Below are 22370 nucleotides of genomic sequence, written 5' to 3'. Positions count from 1 at the left end.
ACAACACCTGGAGCAGTGAAAACAATCCCATTCACTATTCCAGAAGAGACGGGCCCTAAGACTTTCAGAGCTAAGTCAGGGACACATACGGGTTCGTCCCCAGCAGTGCCCAGCCTGCTGAAGGTCCTCCCCCGGGATGTATAACTGTCTGAGGAGACATGGTCCAGGTGGGCTTTACACCCCAGCACAGGGAGGCTGGAGGGCGGCCGCTGCCACCAGCACAGCCTGCTGACCGGCTGGCTGTGTTGCCCTGGGGGACACGTTGCCCCATAACCCTGGGGAGTAGGGACAGACGCTTGACTCAGCCCCTATGAATGTGTCCCACTGGGCTCCTCCTAGACCCAGTACTCTGTGCCCAGTGCCAGGGTCACTGGGCATCTTAGGTGGAGCAAGAACAGAGTCCCCAGTTGACTCCAGGACTTCCCTGTAACTGGGGAGCCCTGCTCTGAACTACTGGGGATCCTGTGGACGGTCTGTGCTGAGGGGCTCCCTTTTCTGGGGTGTAGACAGGTGGGCTCAGCCCTGGGGGTGGGTGAACTCAGAGCAAATCCGAGACCCCCATTGGAGGAGGGTCAGCTCCTTGAGGGCCGGCTGTGACTCATGTTCCCAGGCCATGGCACCTCCTTATCCTGAGCCTGGTCCCCAGGCAAGGCCTTGGCCAACTTCATGCCCCTCAGCGCCTCCCAGTGGCCGGGAGGCGTGCCTGCAGCCTTCGTCCCCCGCAGCGGGGACCTGGGCCCACTGTCTCCTCTGGTTTCAGGTCTATGTTCAAGACCTCCTGCGGCAGCGGCTGGCGGGCGAGGTGCTCCGCGTGCTCCACGAGGAGCAAGGCCACCTCTATGTCTGCGGGGACGTGCGCATGGCCCGGGATGTGGCCTGCACCCTGAAGCAGCTGGTGGCCACCGCCCTGACCCTGAATGAGGAGCAGGTGGAGGACTATTTCTTCCAGCTTAAGGTAGAGCCGCTCGTGTGGGGGTTGGGGATGCAGGTCAAGGGCATGGGCCTGGGAGCCAGACCAGGGGCGTCAGGACCAGGAGAGTCAGCCTCAGAACAGCCCCGAACTCCAAGGAATCCTAGAGGCAGCCAGAGGTTAGAGCTGGTCAGGCTGTTGGAAGCCCTGTCCATGTGTTCTGTTCTGATTGCTTAGCTGAACGAAGGCAAACATGTTGCTTTACCACCAGAGTCTCAGAGCCCCAACACGCTACTACACATGGTGGCACTTCAAGACTGGGAGAAAGTCCACGGCATCCGCTACCGGGTTTATCTCAGAGCCCATATTTCCTGGAGCACCGTGTGGGACCAGCCCTGGGCAGGCTTTAGCATCCATCCCAAAGCTGGAGGAGAGGCTTTGGTGGTCCACACCGGAGTGGGTGCTGATGGGGTTAAAAAAGCCTAAGTGAGCTTCAAGTATAAACTAAGCATGACACTTGGGACCACAGAGGGCTCATGAGTGTATGTGATGGGGGAGTCAGGGGACCCCAGGGGCTGGTCCCTGCCTGGACCTGGTGAGCGAGAGGCAGCAGCTGCATCCACACAGCTGACACCCTGGCTTCTGTTCTCCCTTAAAGAGCCAGAAGCGCTATCATGAAGATATCTTTGGTGCTGTATTTCCCTACGAGGTGAAGAAGGAGGGGGCAGTGGGGCCACCCAGCGATCCCAGAGCTCCAGGCGCCCACGGGAAAAGTTAAAGCTGCCACCACGGAACCTAATGATGGCGCCAACTCTCGACAGTCTGAGTCACAGGGCTGGGGAGATTGGCGGGCGAGTGTATCCCCAGGCAGCATGTCTTGTCTCCCCATCTCCCTCCCTCTCCAACTCTTTACTTGACCTGCTACGAAGTAGCAGCCTGGACTGAGTGGAACCTCTTGTCACCCTTGAGCCCACTCTTCCCAAGGTGACAGGAGCTGGGCCTCCCTGGTCCCTTGGAGACTAAATCCACAATGCCAGGCCCTGCCAGTGGGTGAGAAGGATGACTCTTCTTTGATTGCACCACTTGAAATGACCGGCAGGAGGCGCTGTCTCACCCCCTCTGTATTTACCTGACCCTTGTACAGTTATTTATTCCTCTATATTTAAAAAAAGGAACAAACCCAGTATGCCCTTGGGCCTTCTCTGTATAATTCCCTCACGGAGATATTTATACAAAATGCATTTTATTTTAAGCACAATGTATGTGTGTATGGGTGTTTTGTATGGGAAGCAGTCTTAAGCTATGTGGCATTGGGGACTGGTTGATGCCACAGCCTGGACAAAAATCCCCCACGGGGGGGACAGGTCAGCTTGGCCACGTGGCCTCTCTGAAGTGCCCACTGAGTAATGGGAGCAGCACACAGAATTTAGGGCACATCCGATAACCCGCGATAGGGCAGGGGGCGCATGGGCTGGCCTGCAGGCGTGAGAAAGCAGCTCACGTGGGGGGCGGTGGGTGCAGTGCTGCACCTAATGCCAGCTCTGGGGCGAAGGCCTAGACCTCAGTCCTGTCTTAGGAAGTCACCGCCTTTTGCTCTGGGGGCACGTGTCTTATGAGAGTTTGGCCAGTAATAATTTGGACCCTGGGTAACAAAGCAGAGGAAGGGTCTGGCCAAATCTGACCCCCAGCTTGGGTTTGGCCTCTGCCTCAGCCTCCCTGGTTCACTTCTCCCTTCCCCCGCTCCTGCTCAGTGGGGTGGGGGTGGGGGAGAAAGAGGCGTGCCCACCTCATTGTCCCAGCCTGATGCATCTGCACACGTGGTCCAGGACAGTCCCCTGGACCGGCGCCCCTCCCACTCCAGTGTGCGTCTCGTCAGGGTGCAGACTCTGACCCAGGCGGTCTGTGCAGAGCAGCCGAGGTTCTGAGCTTGTAACGAGCTCCGGGTGCTGCTGCTGCGGGTCTGAGGACTCCACTCTGAGCCCCACCCTGGCTCCCAAGACACTGGGTTCTCAGAGTTCCAAGGGTGTGTTGGCATCACGGGACCCAGAGCCGGGCCCCCTGCACTGGCCTAGTCACTGGCAGAACCCCACGCACGGAGCCCCTTCCCCCAAGCACACCCTGACCCGCCCATCCCAGGGGACCCACAGAGGAACGCCATGAACAGGCCTCTCTTCTGGGTCTGCTTCTCTGGAACCTACCCACCTCCTCCCGCTCCCGAAGGTTCTCAGGAGCTGGCCCTGCCATCTGGCCTCCTGGCCCCCCGTGGCCCTCCCAGGCCCTGGCCCAGCCTGTGGCCCATCTCAGAAGCTTGGGGCTGTGTCCTGGGGTGACCTCTGTTACCGAGCTCTCTGCATCCCAAGATTCCTGTCCACGAGGCCTGAGCTTTCTCCCATGGCCTTGTGTGTTTTGTGGGGGGGCCCACGGGGAGCAGGCCTGGATGTCAGAACCCCCAGCCCTCCATCAGAGTGAGCCCGTGCTCACTTCGCCCACTCCCCTCGGCCACGACCTCCCAGATTCCAGAGACTCCAAAAGGTTTCCAAACTCATCTAATAAACCGCAGCCATCCCCTGCATACAGGCTGACAAGCAGTTTTCTTTCTTTCTTTATTGGAAGGACACTGGAAAGGGGAGAAAGCTCCCGTTGGTGGGGTGTCCTCAGGCAGCTATCCGGGGCAGGGAAGGGTTGGTGCAGGGTGCGAGGAGAGGTTCAAGCTTGGAGAAAGAAGAGGGGATACCGCCTCCCACGTGGAGTGACAGCTGGTGGCTTGGGACTAGGTGACTGGAAGGCCGGGTGGGGGTGGGGGGGTGGAGAGGCAGGTGTGGGCAGGCCTGGGCTGGGAGCTTGGGAAGGCCAGGACCCAGGCAGAGGCCGGGGGCAGGGAACACGGGGCTCCGGCCTGCACAGACCGCACCTCCTCCGTAGGTGGAGGAAGGCGGTCCCAGCCAGCCGTCGTCCCCGCTCCAGGGGAGGCTGCAGCCAGGAGCAGGGCCAGGCAAGGACACGGTCTCTCCAGCCAAGCCCCAGGTCCTGGCGGCCTGGGAAGGCGGGTGACGAGCAGACCCAGACAGCCTTTCGGCCCAGGCCTCACCCCCAGGGCGGGGCCCGTCTATGGCTGCACGTGCGTCAGCTGGATGTCGCCCCCCACCTCCAGGGAGTTGATGGTGGGCAGGTGCTTCAGGCGGTGGTAGTATTCAAATAGGTGCTGACCATCCACGGCCACCTTGAAGCAGTGGCTTTCACAGAGGATCCACACCTGGACAGAGAGGCCCCGGCATGTGCATCCCACTTGGCCGCCCTCAACGCCGAAGGCAGGCTTGTGTCTCCCCCCCTCCTTCCTGCTGTCCTGCACCTGCACTGGAGCCACCCAGAAGGAGTCACTCTTCAGGCCCCGAGCCTCGCTGGCCATCGCTGCATTTGATGTATTCTGTTCCCCGGCCCAGAATGCCCTTCCCCCTGTGCCCCCTGCTCCATGGCACTGCTTGTCCCCGAGGATCACGACTCATCCCCTTTCAGGATTCACCAGCCTTCCTGGCCTTTCCCCACCTCCTGATCCCCTTCTAGTTGAGCCAGGCGCCCCCTCAGGCCACGTGCTCCCCCCACCCCCCGCCCCCGGCCCACAGGGGTGTTCGGTGCCTGCGCTCCTGCAGCGGCAGCCTCCTAACTTGTCTTTTCTACCCGACATTCTCCAGGAGGTAGCGGCAACACATCTACATCTGTTAAAATATTGTCCTCATCACGTAGCTAACACAAGCAGCACACTCACTGCGCACCGGGCTCGTGTCACAAACACAACTGCTTTTCCTTCTTCCATCTCCGTGACAGCCCTATTGTTAGTAGCCCCATTTTTTAAGATAAGGAAAATGGAGGCACAGAGCAGTTAAGTCCCTTGCTCAAAGTCACACAGCTATCAAAGTATATTGCTGTCTGACTTGAAACACACCAATGCTTTGTATTAAAACTCAAACTCCTGGAGTTCCTGTCGTGGTACAGCGGGTAAGAATCTGACAAGGAACCATCAGGTTTGGGGTTCGATCCCTAGCCTCGCTCAGTGGGTTAAGGATCTGGTGTTGTTGTGAGTTGTGGTGTAGGTCACAGACCCGGCTTGGAGCCAGCGTGGCTGTGGCGTAGGCAGGCGGCTACAGCTCCAATTTGACCCCTAGCCTGGGGACTTCCATGTGCCATGGGTGCAGCCCTAAAAAGACAAAAAAAAAAAAAATTCAAACTCCTTTCATTGTGGCTGTGGCATAGGCTGGCAGCGGCGGCTCTGATTTGATCCCTTGCCCGGGAACTTCCATATCGAATGGGTGCAGCTATAAAAAGGATAAAATGAAAAAAATTTCAGGAGTTCCCATTGTGGCTCAGCGGCTAACGAATCCGACTAGGAACCATGAGGTTGCGGGTTCAATCCCTGGCCTCGCTCAGTGGGTTAAGGCCCTGGTGTTGCCCTGAGCTGTGGTGTAGGTCGAAGATGCAGCTCCGATTCCCCCGTTGCTGTGGCTCTGGCTGTAGACCAGTGGCCACAGCTCCAATTGGACCCCTAGCCTGGGAACCTCCATATGCCATGGGAAGCGGCCCCAGAAAAGGCAAAAAAAAAAAAAGACAAAAAAATGAGTTCCCGTCGTGGCTCAGCGGTTAACGAATCCAACTATGAACCATGAGGTTGTGGGTTCGACCCCTGGCCTTAGCTCAGTGGGTTAAAGACCCAGTGTTGCCCTGACCTGTGATATAGGTAGCAGGAGGAACAGGATTAAAGAATGCCTGAGCAGAAAGCTCAAAGGAGTTCCCGTCGTGGCTCAGCAGTTAACGAATCCGACTGGGAACCATGAGGTTGCGGGTTCGATCCCTGGCTTCGCTCAGTGGGTGCAAGACCCAGTATTGCCCGGAGCTACGGCGTAGGTTGAGGGAGGAAAGAGTTCCCATCGTGGCTCAGTGGTTAACGAATCCCACTAGGAACCATGAGGTTGCGGGTTCAATCCCTGGCCTTGCTCAGTGGGTTAATGATCCGGCATTGCTCTGAGCTGTGGTGTAGGTCGCAGACACAGCTCGGATCCCGAGTTGCTGTGGCTCTGGCTGTAGGCCGGTGGCCACAGCTCCGATTGGACCCTTAGCCTGGGAACCTCCATATGCCGTGGGAAATGGCCCTAGAAAAGGCAAGATAATAAATAAATAAAAGGACGAAAAACGAGTTCCCGTCGTGGCGCAGTGGTTAACGAATCTAACTAGGAACCATGAGGTTGAGGGTTCGATCCCTGGACCCAGTGTTGCCCTGAGCTGTGGTATAGGTAGCAGGAGGAACAGGGTTAAAGAATGCCTGGGCAGAAAGCTCAGTGGGTTAAGGACCCAGCGTTGCTCCTCAGCTGTGATGGAAGGAGGAGAACAGGGTCAAAGCATGCCCAGGGAGTAGTTCCCGTCGTGGCTCAGTGGTTAACGAATCCGACTGGGAACCATGAGGTTGCGGGTTCGATCCCTGGCCTCGCTCAGTGGGTTAAGGACCCAGCATTGCCCTGATGTAGGTCAAGGGAGGAAGAGGGTTAAATAAATGCCCTGGGCAAGGAGGTCCCGTTGTGGCCCAGTGGCTAACGAATCCAACTAGGAACCATGAGGTTGCGGGTTCAGCAGGTTAAGGACGAGGCTCGGATCTATATATATATTCCAGGCCAGAGATTGAATCCAAATCCTTAAGCTGTAGGCCAGCTGGGGAACTCAGGCCTCCAAGGCCTGTCCCCAGCTCCCCTCAGAGATAACAGGGGCTCACCTACCACCGAGCCCCCACTTATCCCTTATCCTGCTTGAGGAGTACCTGTTGGGATCAAACCCACAACCTCATGGTTCCTAGGCGGATTCGTTAACCACTGAGCCACGACGGGCACTCCCTGCCCAGGCATACTTTGACCCTGTTCTCCTCTGGGTCCTTAACCCACTGAGCGAGGCCAGGGATCGAACCCTCAACCTCATGGTTCCCAGTCAGATTCGTTAACCGCTGAGCCACGATGGGAACTCTGTTCCTCCTGCTACCTGTATCACAGCACAGGGCAACGCTGGGTCCTTTAACCCTCTGAGCGAGGCCAGGGATCGAACCCACAACCTCATGGTTCCCAGTCGGATTCATTAACCGCTGAGCCACGACGGGAACTCCTTTGAGCTTTCTGCCCAGGCATCCTTTAACCCTGTTCCTGCTACCTATACCACAGCTCAGGGCAACACTGGGTCTTTAACCCACTGAGCGAGGCCAGGGATTGAACCCTCAACCTCAGGGTTCCTAGGCGGATTTGGTAACCACTGAGCCACGACGGGCACTCCCTGCCCAGGCATTCTTTGACCCTGTTCTCCTCCTTCCATCACAGCTGAGGAGCAACGCTGGGTCCTTAACCCACTGAGCAAGTCCAGGGATCGAACCCTCAACCTCATGGTTCCCAGTGGTAACCACTGAGCCACGTCGGAAACGCCTTTTTGGCCCCCCCCTTTTTTTTTCTTGCCTTTTCTAGGGCCGCTTCCTGCAAGCAGCATATGGAGGTTCCCAGGGTCCAATTGGAGCTATGGCCACCGGCCTACAGCCAGAGCCACAGCAACATGGGATCTGAGCTGCGTCTGTGACCTACACCACAGCTCAGGGTAAGGCCACGTCCTTAACCCACTGAGCGAGGCTGGGGATCGAACCCACAACCTCATGGTTCCTAGTTGGATTCGCTAACCACTGGGCCACGACAGGAACTCCCTGGCCAGGCATTCTTTAACCCTGTTCCTTCCCCACCCAGACTGCCAACTCCGTGGGGGCAGGACCTTCACCGCCCCCCAGCCCCTGGAGTACTTCCTGCCCAGTGTGGGCCTGGATAAAACAGCTGATAAATGATGGCTGAGGGAATGAGTGACTGAGTGAATGCCTCCTCATGCTTGGTTCCGTCTGGCACTAACGGGCTGTGTGAGCTCAGAAAGTAACCTGCCCTTTCCGTCTCCTCATCTGTAACAGCAGTGAGTACCTGCCGCCTTCTGTGGGACAGTAATAGTGAAACGATAATAGTAATGGGGTGGATGCGCTCTCTTCCGGGCCCAGAGCCCAGAGCCACCAGCTCCGGTCTCCATCAAGGCGCCCCCAGCTGCCCTCCACCCACTGCTCCTCTCCCCCGCATCACCCTCAGAGCTGCGGCGTCTCACCGAGAAGCTCTGGCCTCTGGAGAAGGGCATCTTCCAGGGCAGGCCTCGCTCCTCAGGCCCCCAGGAGCTGCCGATCTGCGTGTTGCGGACCACCGCGTTCTCCTTGAAGCGGGGATTCAGGTGGAAGGCGATGTCACTCCCCGAGCGCAAGTTGATGTAGAAACTGGGGACAGGAGGCGCCTATGGACTCTCTGCGCCGAGCCGGGGGAGGGGCCGGAGTGACCTCGGGGCGCCTCTCCTCCAGGGGAGCCCTGGCTTACCTCTGAGCGCTGGGCAGGATGGTGCCCGACACCGTGATGCTCTTGGAGGGGTACAGGCCGCCCGGGATGGAGGCGAAGAAAGGGATCGGCTGTGGGGGGGAGGGGGTGGTCAGCCGGAGCAGCCGCCACTGCACGAGCAACTTTGTGCCGATTTCCATGCATTTGGATTCTCAACTGAGTTTGTTTTTTCTGGTTCTTAAAGTTCTATTGAAATAGCAACTGGGTTTGTTAACTACGTCTGTATCTTTAAGAGAGATACACGATGATGGCTTTACTTGGTTCAGGAAGCGGCAAAAGAAAGCCTCCCGGCCTTCTTCAAATCAAGGGGCATTTGCTTTCATGCAAAGAGCTTTGGCAGAACACTAAGCATGCTGGGCGGAGAAGGGAAGGCCATGCAGTAGCTCATGGTGAGGGGACAGGTTTAAAGGTGAAAGCACCTTTCAAAACGCTTCCAAGATACTTGGAAGTTTTCACAACTGCAGTTTACTAAGGGGCGGCTTTTAATCTTGTAAGCTGTCCTCTGCCAACGCCCCACCCCAAACCCTACTCGACACAAACCAGGCCTCCACCCCTCCCTGAGAAACCACTTACAAAGACTGGGTTAGGATATGCCATAGGTGGGATCATGGGATTCTGTTGAAAAGAGATCAGGGAGTTCAGTGCAGGAGTCCGTGGGTGCATGTTCGCGCGCACGCGCGCACACACACACACACACACACACACACACACACACACACACACACACAGATTCTAGAGGAGACGCTCCAGTGGGAGACAGAGGTCCAGAGGCTTCAGCCCCTGGACTCTCCCAGTCACCCTCTTTCCCCTGTCAGCCTCGGTGGGACCTCCTGCATGTTCCCGGATTCCATCGTGGTCACTGCCCCTCAACCCCTCCAGGGGCAGCCGCACTGACTCCCGGCCTCCCGTGTGTTTTGCACCAGCAAGAGGAGAAGCGACCTAAGCCGGTGATCAGCAGTGACCTCCTGGGGGCTGGTCCTCAGGGTGCTGGGTCTCATATACTGATGCCAGGGCCACCGCACTTCCCTCCAGAAGGACCAGCTTTCCTGCGGGTCCTTAGGGGACTTATTTCTTGGGCCACTGGGGAACTCCAGCCTGATCCAGAATCTCCAGTGTCCTAAGGAGAGTTTTATGTCCCTGTCTCCCGAGTAGAGGGCCCAGTGCCAAATGCCCCCGTCCTCCTTGTTACACTGCTCTCTTCCTGACTCTGGGCCTAGCAAATTCAGCCCTTGGTAAGGGTGCACAGGGTGGGGCTGTGAGCTGACTGGAGAATTTGGACTTACAGGGAACATCTGTCCAGGGGCGCTCTGCACAGTGTGGATGACGGTTTGAGTCTGGAAGAAAGAAACCCCATTTTAACCACCTCTCACCAGTGCAAAGACTACCACCTGCCACCAGAGGGCACCACTGAACACATCCTCTGATACCAAGTCGTCATCTTGAGCTTGTAACTGGTCCCATTGCCCTGGCCAGACGCCCCCCAGAATTGGCGGGTAGAGGGGTTTCTTCTCTCAACTGGATGAGGTAGGGACAGGGTTTCTTCTGGAGAAAAAAATGTGGCTGCATTTGTGGCCTGTGGCCCATCTTTCTTCTCAGGGGCATCTCTTTAGCATTGCCTCACTTCACAGAAGGAGGAAGAGAACGCGGGGTCTCGGGGTCCTGTGGCTGCCCGCAGAATGGCAGGGGGCTTCAGCCCACCAGTGGCAATCTGTTTCCCAGTTCCTCAGGGCCAGCCGACCCCTCCCCGCACCCCGAATGCCCTCCCACCATCGCCACCGTGGCCGGGCAGCCGGCCAAGGGCTCTGGCCTCGCTGCCCCACCTCCAATGGTGAGGGTTCGAGGCCTGGCCCTGCCTCCTCCTTTTATGCCCCGGGAAGAACCAGCGTGAAGAGGTTCCGAAGAGAGAGTGGGAGACTTACAATGGGAGCCGAGTTGGCCTGCCAGCGACCTGGAGGCTGGAGGGGATGAGAAATCAAAACGGTGGTTAATGTTGGTGCCACACGAGGGGGAGGTCATGACAGAAACTGTGGTAAGAAATGCTTCCTTCCTGCTGCCAAGCGAGCTTTCCTGAGCCTCTCACCCACCATCGCGTGGGTTACGAAACAGGGTTGGGAAGGGGTTGGGGAGGGGGGGGCTCCCTCCGCACCGGCTCCTCCAGGACAAGAGGACGGACCGTGGAGCTTCCTGTAGCTCCTAGAGGCGCATAAGGAGGAAACTAACTTTTGCTGAAGGCTCTGGTGAGCCGGGCTTTGGCTTCCAGGCTTTACAGTGAGGAAGGCATCCTGACCTCCCGTTCGCCTGATGAGGCAACAACCAGATTCAGAAAGATGAGGCCACTTGCCCAAGCTCACCCAGGCAGCAAGTGGTAAAACCCCAAATGGTACCCAGTTCGGGCTGATGGTACCCACCATGCCTGGTCCTCCCCCGGCCCTGCAAAGGCTCCCTGGAGCTCCAGCAGTCCTGCGTCTGCCTGGCAGGAGGCAGGTGCCCCAGCTGCATCGCGATGGGCTCAGGGAGGCTGGGTAGCCAAGAAAGGGCCAGACCTGCTCCCCTTCCTGTGCTGGATCCTGCCTTCACCCAGCAGGCCGTTCGCCTTGCAAACCACATTCCACATTCAGTAATCGAGTCCCTACTGTGAGCCAGGCACTGTGCAAAATGCTTACACATATCATGCTTACACATGATACATGAATGAACCAGCCACAGTCCCAGGCCCCGCGGGGCCTGTGGGTGTAGGGAACGAGGGAGGGGAGTGACGGGGAGACACACGTAAGCACAATGACAGCACGGCATGGTGATCAGCGTAGCACAGAGATGTCCCAAGTCCGTGGGGACGTGGGGGCCATGTGGTGATCTGCCAGTCAGGGACAATGGTCCTGGGGGAGTGACGTTTAAGCAGAGCATTGGAGGGTGGTTAGGGATTGGCTGGCGGTGGGTGGCAAAGGGTGCTTTCAGCACTGAGACAGCATGGACAAAAAAGCCCAGGGCCCCAGGAAGCCCCAAGTGAGCAGTGGAGGCCGCGTGAGCTTCAGGGGTGAAGGCCGAGGCTGGGGCAAGCTTGGGGAGGACTCTGCAGGGCCTGCTGGGGCATCTGGCCTTTATCCAGAAGGACGAGGGCCCTTAGGGCTTTGGAGCAGGGGGAGAATGTGAGCGGATTTGTGTCCAGGAAGGTGGCGGTGTGTGTGTGTGTGTTGGGAGGGAACTGGACCGCGGTCAGGGCCTGAGGGGGCAGAGGGGACCAAGGCGGTGGTTTTGGGAAGAGGGGCGCTGATGCCCTGGAGAAATAACGAGGGGAAGGAAGGGCAAAGGCCCAGGCCCAGGTCCCCAGCTCTGGGCCGGGGCGCGGATGGAGACGGGGAACTGTGGGTGAGTGTTAACGGGGCCTGGAGCCCCTGGCTGGCCTGCTGACCGCACCCGCCTCTCGGGCCCTCTGTCCTTCCTGCGGACGGCTCAGCCTCCCCAGGCCTCCAGGGAACTCACTTTCGGTTTGCGCCCTTTGTGCTTGGGCGGGAAACAGGCAGGCTGGGAGAACTGCACCGTGGAGAAGGTGGGCTGGATGGGAGCTGCGCGGGTGTTCTGTTAAAACAAAAGGCGCCACGGGGTGAAGAGAAGTATTAGTGAAGCCGAGGAAGAGTGGAAAGGCAGAGAGCAGGCCAGAGGGGGAGAGCCAGGCAGGCAGGGGAGCAAGGGGGTGGGGGCGTGGGAAAGCTGGCCAGCTCGCTGTCCGTCTCTGCCTCCATCCCTGCATCCGTCTCTGTCTCCCTCTCCATCTTCCTCCCTATTTCATTTCCATCTCGCTCTCCATCTCCCTCCCTGTCTTCATTCTGTCTCCATCCCTACGTCCGTCCGTCTCTGTCCCCGTCTCCGTCTCCGTCTCCTTCCGTCTCCATCCCTCTCTCTCTCCAGCTCCCTCTCTGTCTGCGTCTCTGTCTGCAACTCCATCCTCGTCTCCATCCCTCTGCCCGGCTCCATCTCCTCCTTCATTTCTCTCTCCCTCTCCTCTTTATCTCCTCCTCAGGGGAGGGTCAGGGAGGGAATATGAGCATCAAAGAGAAAGGACCTCATGTTTGTTAAGGGCCTGCTGTGTGCTTCTCCCGTCTCGGGGCACACCCTCAAATACTCAAGCGACAAAAGCTACTAGCCAGCGGCCTGGGGCCCTGCAGAATATGGGTGCCGTGTAGCCCAATCTTCCCAATTTTCCCCAAAAGCCAGACATCCAGACTTCCCTGTGTTATTGTCTGACTTTTTTTTTGTTTTTTTAATCTGTGGCCAAATACGCCTCATGTAAAACGGAGCACCTTAACTCGTTTTAAGTGTGTACACTTCAGTGGCGTTAAGTCCGCTCACATTGTTGTGCATCCATGGCCACCATCCAGCTGCAGAGCTTTTTCATCTTGCAGATCTCCTGACCTTTTAGAGGTAACACATTCAAAAAATTTAGATCACAGTCAAATAAACCTGCGTGTGGCCCGAGAAGGCCCGTTTTGTGACCTCTGATGGGTAGCATCAAACTCACACAACTCACACAGCTGGGGGGCAGCTGTGACCCCCCTTCTTCCACAGGAGAGGAAACTGAGTCTGCGAGAGGCTGTGTCGCCGAAGCCCCCAGCCAATAAGAATGGCAGAGCTCGAGATGGGACCTGGATTCGGTTTGATTCCCAAACCTCGGTTCCTTCTGGAACCCGAGGCCTCCTAATCAGGGTGGAAATAGACTGATAGGCCTGAAAATCCTGGAGACTGAGGCAGGCCTTCCAGACAGAGACAGCAACTTGGAAAGACAGGATGGGACAGGGGAGCCGGAGGTGTGTCCCCAGAGTCACCTGGAAAGGCGGTTGGCTGGCACCTTTAGGCCCACCTGGCAGGGCCCGGGCACAGTGGACTGGGCCCTGCACCCAGCCCCTGGAACAGGCTCCAGGGGGACCGTCTGACCTGGAAGCTGATGTAGGACAGCTGGACGATGCCTGTCACGGAGATGGTGTCCACGCGGTGGAAGGGCACACGGTGTGTGTACCGCACAAAGAGCCTCCCGTTCACTGTCACCTGCCGAGACGAATGCAGATGTCAGGAAGTGTCCCCAGCCAGGTGGGGAGCACACCCCAGCCTCTGGGTCTCTTGCTTCTAAAAGCTCAGACATGTGACCAAAGTGCATCCAAACACAATCCCTTCCTGGCTCTAGCTGTTGACTTTTTAATTCTTATGGTTGCTGGTTGATTGCGGTAGGTTTGTCTTTCTACACTTAGCTCACCTGGGGTGTTCAGGGGAACAGAGGCGAGGCGACATCAGGTGGCATCTTGAAGGGGTGGGAACACAGAGAAACACAAAGATGTGCTCCCCCCTCCCCCCACCCCCATGCCCAGGGACACTGCTCTGCCTGCAAAAGGGACGTGCTCTCCCTGCAAAACTAGGCCATGAGGGAGTTGCTGTCGTGGTGCAGGGGATCCATGAGGACACGGGTTCGATCCCTGGCCTCAATCAGCGGGTTAAGGATCTGGTGTTGCCATGAGCTGTGGTGTAGGTCACAGATGTGGCTCGGATCCTGTGTTGCTATGGCTGTAGCTCTGATTCAACCCCTACCCTGGGAACTTTCATACACCGAGGGTACGGCCCTAAAAAGACAAAAGACCAACCAACCAACAAACAAAAGGAACTAACTAAGCCATGAGTAAAACCTGGAGAAAGCTTACGACAATGTCACAGAAAAGCAAATGTCATCAGGGACCTGAAGTGGAAGAAGGGCTACAGCAGAGGGATGGAAATAACTTGGATCTTAAGGACCCAGGAGGCCAGAAAGCACCAGGTGACTTATCTAGAGCTTATTTCTGGAGTAAAAGGAGCAACAGGAAAAAAAAAAAAAAAAAAAAAAAAGGAGTTCCCATTGTGGCTCAGCAGGTTAAGAACCCAAAGTGGATCCATGAGGATGCAAGTCCCTCCCTGGCCTCATTCAGTGGATGAAGGATCCAGCCTGGCCAAAAGCTGTGGTGTAGGTCACAGACTCAGCTCTGATTCAACCCCAAGCCTAGGAACGTCCATGTGCTGCAGGTGCGGCCCTAAAAAAGATAAAACAAAAAGAAGCAACAGGGGCACTTGTAGATGCAGGTGAAGGTGTAAGGAGACTGCAGCCCAGCATGAGCCTCTTATCTGTACAAAGGTGCTGCTCATGTGACTCTTTAAAGGCCTGGTCAGGCTGAGGGTCAGGCAGCCTAAGGGAAGAGAGAGTTCCCGCTCACTCACCTGGAACTGTGAGCTCTGGACCAGGAAGCTGAGCTCAAATGGATGTCCGCGCTGGAAGGGCATTTGCATCTTCCTCTCCTCAGGCCCCCAGATTCCATTCTGCTTCGTGTTGCAGACCACGTAGCCGCCCTCTTCGAACCGAGGGTTGAAGTGGAAGGCAATGTCATTGTCGCTGTGGCCGGTCTGCAAGTTCACAGTAAACCTAGGCCGAGCGAAATGAGACAGTGCTCCATGACCTGGTTCACTGCCAAGGGTGGGAAGAGGAGGGCACTTTGACTGACATCCCTCCGGGAACCTGCGGACAGCCTGCATGGCTGCTGTGTCCCCAGCCTTCATTGCCCTCTGTTTTGTTCACCTCATTTGCACATAGGGTGATTCTGTGCAATTCCCCCATTTGCCCTTACCGTGGATGTTCTAAAAATAAGCTGAGGACTTCCTGTCGCGGCTCAGCGGAAACGAATCTGAATAGTGTCATGAGGTCGCAGCTTTGATCCCTGGCCTCACTCAGTGGGCTAAGGATCTGGCGTTGCTGTGAGCTGTAGTGTAGGTTTCGGACATGGCTCAGATCTGGTGTTGCTGTGGCTGTGACATAGGCGGGCAGCTACAGCTCCAATTCGACCTCTAGCCTGGGAACCTCCATATGCTGCGGGTGTGGCCCTAAAAAAATTTTTTTAAATAAAAAATAAAATAAAAATAAGTTGAAAATGGGTAAAGAAATTTTTACCCAGGATGGAAGTTAAGAAAGGTGCCTAGAAGCGAAAGCCACTCACACCAGTTGGATGCTCGTTAGAGGCCAGCTCCCGTCTGCTCAACTGGGAAAGCAGAGGACAAATGGACAGAGCCCGTGCCATTGATGAAGGGACACCTACAGAGACGGGGTCTAAAGGAGAGTATGATGGTATAAACCGCAGCTCTCGGGCCTGGGGACCTCATTGTGTGCGTCTGTCCCTTGGTGCACATCGGCGTGTGTCCCCCTGACCTGTGTGCCCCTAGCTCTGCACTGTTTGTCACTTGCGATGACCTGGGACCATGCTGCCCTCAAGCTTCCTCGCCCGGGAAGGGGGTGACTGCCTTCCCCGTGGGTGATTAAGGAGGCGGCGTTCAGGAAGCCTCCTTGCAAGTTAACATGTGTCCCCAGCTCTTCCGGGAGGAAGCCGCTCACCATCCCAGCTTCCTTGGGGCACAGCTGTGACTCCGAGGTGAGCCCTTGAAAGAAGCTTCCAAGGAGCCTGGCTCACAAAGGGGGCACAGGAAATGTTGGTTCTGCCTTTTCTCAGACACAGCCACCGCGCTCCAGGCTGAGGTTCTCCAGCGAGGCATCTGTCTCCTCCCGCCTTCCCTGAACCGGGCACGCAAGGGGTTCGCGGCCTGCTTGTCAGGGTCCCCCTAGTCTCCCCAGCGAACCGACAGCGGTCAGGCAGGTGGCCCGCTCCCACATCTTCTGTGTTCCCCACAGAGCCTGGCACGGCACCCCCACCGCTGGCCCTTGATGGACAATCAATCTGTAAAATTCGCGCAGAGCCCGTTTGCTTTCTCCATTGAGGGGTCGGTTCTGGGTGCTGTCCGCAACACCCAGCCACTCTGTGAGCCTTGAGGCCAGCCGCCCTCCCCCTGGGAGGACCAAAAGGAAGGGAAGCTCCAAGGGACTCTGGAGCCGGAATATTTAAGTCCTTACACCTAATTCTTTTTCCTTTTCTGGCCGTGCCCGGGCCAGGGATCGAACCTGCGCCACAACAGTGACAACGCTGGATTCTTAACATGCTGAGCCACCAAGGAGCTCCAGTCCCTTGTCCCCTTAAAGTGGAGAATATTGTTTCTGAAGTCGCACTGGCTGGAGTTTTCCCTTTGTCGTCCCAGCTTCATTCCTGTGGCTCTTTGAAAATTTCTGCCCCGGGAAGGGAGAGAACACAAGGTCCCACAGGGAGGGACCCTCACAGGTGGGAACAGGCTCTGTTAGACAGGCTGGGAGGAGAAAGCCCTCCCGTGCTGGGAGGGAGGGTAGGCAGAGGAGGGAGAGAGGAAAAAAAATCGATGGAAGTTCAGAGTCAAGGTCCCAGACTCCCCTGCTGGCTGGGTTTGGGGGGACCTGGGCACCTCCCTTCCCTCAGAGCCCCTGGGGGCAAGGGCTCTCAAAGTCCCATGGTCAGCGTGGCTGCATCCACCCAGCTGGGGAGGGAATGGTGGAGGAGGACATCTAGAATCTAGAATCTGAGCCAGGGCTGGCCTGCGAGGGGGCCGAAGGGACCCAGAAGGTCCCAGGCCCCATGCAAGGTGATGAGAGGACAGCTGGGGGCAGAAGACAGCAGGGATGGAGACAAAGCGGCTTCTGAGGGAGGGGCCTGTGTCCAGAGGGGGACACCGTGGGCACTGGGGACCTCAGCCTGCAGCCTGCCTGGGCCCCACCCACACCGGCCACGAGGCCCAGGCCTCCTTGCCACCCAGACCCAGCAGACATCAGCCAGGGCTGCGCCAGCATCCAAGGACCCCCAGCCTCTGAGAATATGTGCAGGCTCTTCCCCGTTCCCAGACTGCCCACCTTGGGGAGGAGGAAGGATGGGAAATGGCCCTAAGATATTTATATTTTGAACCGACTTAATATTTTCCAGAAAGGACCTTGAAACTAAAAGAGACCAAAGTACGCTGGATGACACATTTAAGTATTTCCACATCAGCCGAAATGGGGGTTCTGAAGCTGACAAGGGCAGCTCTAGGAAATCAAGGAAGTTGATATTTTTGCAACTATGGGCCAAGTTCAGTCCTAGAGCTGCTGCCTCTGGGCCGGCCCGCTTCCGCCCATTGACCGTAAGCTCCTGTTATCCCCCTGTCTTTGAAGAGCCCAGTTAATGGTACCCTGGATGCTCCTGGCACATGGTAGGGTTGCGGTGCATCATTGGCAGGGACGCGGGCCCTTCTCTTCCCCTGAACCAGGCACGGGCAGTTGGGAGGATGCTGGTGGGCCAGCCTGAGCTGACAGCAGCGTGGTTCGCTCAGGGCCAAGGCTGGAGAGAAACAGCGCTTCCAGGTACCTGCTTCCATTGGACATGAGAACGGTCCCGTTGATGGTGATCTGAAGTCCGTCCTGGAGGCCCCCTTGGATCACCCCTGTGAAGGGGACCATCTGCAGGGAGGAGACGGTGGTTAGTGGGCCTGCCTCCTCTGCAGTCCCTTCCGTACGTGGGGGCGGCTGGGCTGGGTGCCGAGCACCGGGTGAGGGGCTGGGTGAGGCCGTGAACAGGACCGACGGAAGCTCAGCCCCGTGACCCTCCCAGGCCTGGAGCTAGGATGTTACAGACATTCTGGGGCTGTGGGGAGGAGACCCCAGGTGCTGAGAGGATGTGACAGGGACAGAGGGACAGTTCCCAAGAGGAAGAAGTGGCACATACACAGCCCTGAGGTGGGAACGAACCAGGGGAGGAGGGGGGCTACTGGCCCCCAAGCTAAGCTCCCAGCAAAGCCCCCAGGGTCCTGGCTGGGGACTCAGGAGGCCCAAGGACCAAAGAGACCCACTGGCCTGTAATCAAGAATAAACCTGCTCACCTGAGCAGACCAAGAAGCAGGCCTCCGCCCCCTCCTGCCCACCCCGCCCAGAGAGCAACGGTGACCATGACCTTCGCCCTCCCACCCCCTCAGCTAGCGCCTCCTCCAGGTGCTCTTTGCAGCCACTGGGCTGCCTCCTCTTTTACTCCTGCTCCTGGGCTCCCGTTCCCTTCCCCAGGCCCTTGGCAGCCTCCTGAGTCTTCATGGGGCCTCTCCACCCCTCCTAGGCCTCATTGCCTTGTCAGGCCTAGGAGGGGACAGGGACAAAGTGACAGCCTCTTCCCAGGCCTCTTTAAAGGATCCGGATTATGGAAGTTCCTGCTGTGGCGCAGCGGGATAAGGTGCTATCTCTGGAGCACCGGGACACAGGTCCAATCCCCAATGCAGCACAGTGGGTTAAGGATCAGGCGCAGGTTGCAACTACAGCTCGGATCTGATCCCTGGCCCGAGAGCTCCATGTGCCACAGGGTGCCTCCCCCCTCCCGAATAGTATCCGTGGTCATGGTTAAGGATGCTTTATTTTAGAGCCAGGCACAGTCCAGATGTGAATCCTAATTCTGCTGCTCATTACCTGAGTGGTCTCGGGAAGCTTATTTAATCTCTCTTTGCCTCAGCTGTAAAATAGGGATAAATCCCACCTTCTGGATGAGATTGATGATTGAATGAGAAAAAGTCTATAGAAGACACCTGCATGTAGTAGGTTGTCTCTCTGCCACCCTCTGCTTCTACCTTGGTCTCTCTGAGCATAAATCCCAAATTGGTTATGTCTCAACATGGAAAACTTACTTCCAGAAGGCCTGTTATCTAATGTGGTTCTACAGCCTGCCTTAAACACTGTTCTATCTCCTAGTCAATGTTCACGTTTTTCCAATTGTTGAAGTCTTTTCTACTTTCTCCCTTAAGTCAATTCCTTAAAATTTAAATGCTTATAGGAGCCAGGCAGGTGATACATATGTATGAGATGGCCAGGTAGGGGCAATAGGGAGGAGTGGGAACTGTGGCAAAGTGACATTATCTTCCTTACCTAAAGAGGCAAAGTCCACTCAGCTAAAGCTAGTGATTACCATCCAAGCTCAGTGTTGGCACAGCTTCCGAGTTTTCAGAAGACAGAAATCTGGATTTTTTTTTATCTGTAAAACTCCCTAATTTGGGGGGAGGTGGTGGTGGACAAACTAAAAAGAATTATAGAAGAGTTCCTCTATTATAGAAGCAAATAATGAAATATTTGCAATGAAATGATATATGTGGAATTGCTCCAAAATAACCCAAGCGTGGAAAGGGAAGTAGGGCCAGAAAAATGAATAGCGTTGCCAGCCTGGCGACATTCTTGTGTGGATTAGGTCAAGTAAGTTACCCTGAGTGGGAAAGCCCTTGGCAGGAAGGCCTCGCTAATGGTAGCTATTTGTATCAGGATGAATTAATCCCTCTGCTGGGTCAGAAGTTGCTCTCAGCACCTGGCCATGCCTGGAGGCTGAGGAATTTTTTCCCCTTCTTCCTATCCAGCCGGAAAACAGAGCCAGACCCTACAGGCCAGAGGGTGGGCAGTCCCCTTCTGGAGGCCCTGTGTCACAGAGGCCACTCAGGCACAGCCGGCAAAGGGGGCTCTTCCAGCAGAGGCAGCTTTTAGCCAAAGGGCAGTGATGCCCTTCTGGTGGCCAACCTTCCCATTCTGTGTTATCTCATTAGTCTCACAACAGCCCGGGTCATTATTAGTGCCGTGTTTACAGATGAGGAAACAGGCACAGAAAGGTTGGGTAACTTGCCCAAAGCTACACAGCAGGGCCGTGGTAGAGCTGGGTTTGAACCACAGCACCCACCCACAATTTTAACCACATGGGTTACTTCTCAGGATGAGGCCCAGAACATCCTTGCTCCAGGGTGACCAAGGGCTCCCCTGGACCAACCAGCCATCAGGATCAACCCTGTCCTGACTGTGGCTCCAGCTGCCCTCTCCGGGGCTGAGCCGATGAGGCTGGCAAGGCATGGGTGGGGAATGGGGGAGGCGCCGGGGGCAGGTCCTCGTGGTGTCTGCTCCTCAGCAGAATGGCCGCTCGTGACCTTCCTGCCACACTTTGGAGGAAGCATGGTTCCGGGACTGGAGGTCAAGAGGTGACCCTGGAGAGGGCGGCCATGTGGGGTGGACGGGTCCCCCGTCTAATGGAGAAGGAGCCTGAGGTGACATGTTCTGACCTCGAGACCACGGTGGAGGCACCAACAGGCCCAGCTGGAGCCCCTGCAGAGGTGGGCTTGAGTGTGGCGCCCCAGCAGCACGGGCCCTCCAGCACCTGCTGTCCCCACCCCCACCCGGGAAGGGCTCCGTCAGCCCAGGCTCTGCAGAGCCCCTGGGAAAGCCCTTGCTGGGAGCCGGGAAAGGATCCTACAGCAGGTCGGGGGGCAGGGACCACAATACAGAAACCTGGGCCCCTCCCTCTTCTGGGGGGCAGGGTGGGAATCAAGGCACCTCCCTTCTTGGCCATGTCTTCTGGGGACACTTGGCAAGTGGCCTCAGCCTCCCTGAGTCTCAGTTCGGTATATGGCATGGGGATGATAAGGTTCTCAGGGTTCAAATGCGTCTTCCCTGATGGGGCCTCCACACAAGCGGTGAAAAGGTACAGAGGCGGCCCTTTGCACCCCACACACCAGGGACAGCCCGGCTCCCTGCTTACTCCTGAGATGGTCCCTCTGGAGACACCCTTGACCTGCTCCTGCCTAGTGGACTCACTCCTTGGGGAGCAGACACCTCCCCCAGGAGGCCCTCCCTGCTGCCCCCAGGCTCCTAAGGATGCTACAGGCTTCCAGCATCCACAGGGGGCCTGACGGGGTTCAAGCTCTCTCTAGGCACTCCCCACTTAAACCTTACCCCAGCCTGGGCGATGGCTCAAGGAGCATCCCCCCCCCCGCCCCCCGAGGAAACAGGCCTAGAGAGGTAAGGTAACTTCTTTGAGGTCACTCAGCTAATTAATGGCTGAGCCCAGGGAGTAAGTGCCCCCAGCTGCCGTGCTGGGTTGTTGTCCTCCCCAGAAGCTCCATTTACCTCTTCTTTCATACAAACACACCATCACTCTTTGTTGTTGTTGGTTTTTTAGGGCTGCCCCTGTGGCATACGGACGTTCCCAGGCTAGGGGCCCAATCCGAGCTGCAGCTGCCAGCCTACACCACAGCCACAGCAACGCCAGATCTGGACCTACCCGCAGCTTGCAGCAACACTGGAGCCTTAACCGACTGTGCGAGGCCATGGATCCAACCCGCATCCTCATGAAAACCAGTTGGGTTCTTAACCCCCTGAGCCACAGTGGGAACTCCACACATCACCGCTCTTGTAGTGACTACTTATGCCCTTCTCCCCACCACCCAAAGCACAAAGAACGGCGCAGGTGTTCTACGGAGGGGGCTCAGTAACCGCTGGGATGCACACATCCTCATGATGCTGGTTCTCCCCCTCCAGCCCTGACAGGTGCTGGGGAGACAGGCGTGGGGCAGATGTTGTGTCAGGGTCGCCCCATCTGGCACTTCTGCCCTTCTTGTGCCCTTTGCAATGTCTCTTCCACCCTCCACCGCCTGCAAGAGCTCTTTCCTCAGAGACCCAGCGCTGATCTCCCCCCACTTCCCGCCGGCTGAGGCCCCCTGCAGCCCCGGAACTCACCGGGTTCATGTAGGGAGCCTGGGCGCCGCTGAAGGCCATCGCTCCACCGCCTCTGTGACCACTGCCTGCCGCTCTGCACGCTGGCCTCTGCACCGGGGAGGAGTTAACAGAGAAATAGAAAGCAAAGCTACTTGGCAGTCAGTCAATGGGGAGGAGCCAGGAGCAGGAGGAAGTGGGTTTAGGGAGAAAGGTAGGGTGTTTAGGATGAGGGCGGAGGGTGGCTCTGGGGAGGGACATGGGTGCTCCTCCCCCAGTGCCCTTTCTCTCCGCTGACCTGTGGCTCCCCCCGGAGACTAGATAGTTCCTAGAGGTTCAGGTAGGGCGCCTACAGAGATCCCAGCACACGGACACCGCAGCAAGCTCCTAGGCCCCACCGTCCAAGAGGGTTCTTCTGAGCTTGGCCAGAAGTGACTAGAAAACAGCAGGGCCACTTGGCAGGGCCCATAGGGCCGGGCTCTGCCTCTGTGTGGAGTGGTGGTAGTACTGCGAAGGCCTGGTGGTACCCATTTTCTGCACAGGGAAACTCAGGCTCAGAGAGTTGAAGGGTCATGCCTGAGGTCACACACACACACAGAGCTCACTAGTGGCAGCCCAAGCCGTATGAGGCTACTTAGGGTCT

At 57.1% G+C, this 22370-nt stretch overlaps 2 protein-coding genes across 4 annotated transcripts in view; one reads left to right on the top strand and one right to left on the bottom strand.

Annotated features, from left to right (window-relative positions):
- Positions 1-2168, top strand: part of NOS2 (nitric oxide synthase 2) — a 44702-nt gene extending 42534 nt beyond the window's left edge. Inside the window, 2 exon segments of the mRNA XM_047757208.1 lie at positions 761-955; positions 1569-2168. Coding sequence (XP_047613164.1) covers positions 761-955; positions 1569-1688 — 315 coding nt within the window. The 3' untranslated portion in view covers positions 1689-2168.
- A 1310-nt stretch (positions 2169-3478) lies between these two features.
- LGALS9 (galectin 9) lies at positions 3479-22044 on the bottom strand. Of its 3 annotated transcripts, XM_047757205.1 has the most exons (12): positions 22026-22044; positions 21752-21838; positions 17598-17689; positions 14572-14773; positions 13270-13380; positions 11821-11916; positions 10260-10295; positions 9624-9674; positions 8914-8955; positions 8323-8411; positions 8063-8225; positions 3479-4163 (listed from the first exon to the last, which is right to left on the bottom strand). In XM_047757205.1, exons 2-12 carry the CDS (start codon positions 21788-21790, stop codon positions 4017-4019), a joined length of 1068 nt encoding a protein of 355 aa, XP_047613161.1. In that variant the 5' UTR covers positions 21791-21838; positions 22026-22044; the 3' UTR covers positions 3479-4016. The 3 variants fall into 3 exon arrangements, with proteins under 3 accessions (XP_047613161.1, XP_047613162.1, XP_047613163.1); XM_047757206.1 differs by lacking the exons at positions 11821-11916; positions 22026-22044; XM_047757207.1 differs by lacking the exons at positions 8063-8225; positions 11821-11916; positions 22026-22044 and having other exon boundaries at positions 4085-4163.
- Positions 22045-22370: the final 326 nt, after the last annotated feature.

This window comes from Phacochoerus africanus, chromosome 14 (assembly GCF_016906955.1).
Source record: "Phacochoerus africanus isolate WHEZ1 chromosome 14, ROS_Pafr_v1, whole genome shotgun sequence".
Taxonomy (NCBI): domain Eukaryota; kingdom Metazoa; phylum Chordata; class Mammalia; order Artiodactyla; family Suidae; genus Phacochoerus; species Phacochoerus africanus.
The sequence above is the reverse complement of the archived record's forward strand: the minus strand, read 5'-3'. Positions and strand labels throughout refer to the sequence as shown.

What these genes read in the sequence shown, in the direction of transcription:
- LGALS9 (XM_047757205.1), bottom strand. Translation starts at nt 21,790, where the DNA reads ATGGCCTTCAGCGGCGCCCAGGCTCCCTACATGAACCCG. An exon ending in TGTCCTACATCAGCTTCCAG is followed by an intron (nt 11,917 to 13,269) that starts GTCAGACGGTCC and finishes TTGTTTTAACAG; the next exon opens with AACACCCGCGCAGCTCCCAT. An exon ending in AGGCCAACTCGGCTCCCATT is followed by an intron (nt 9,675 to 10,259) that starts GTAAGTCTCCCA and finishes TCTTTCTTCCAG; the next exon opens with ACTCAAACCGTCATCCACAC.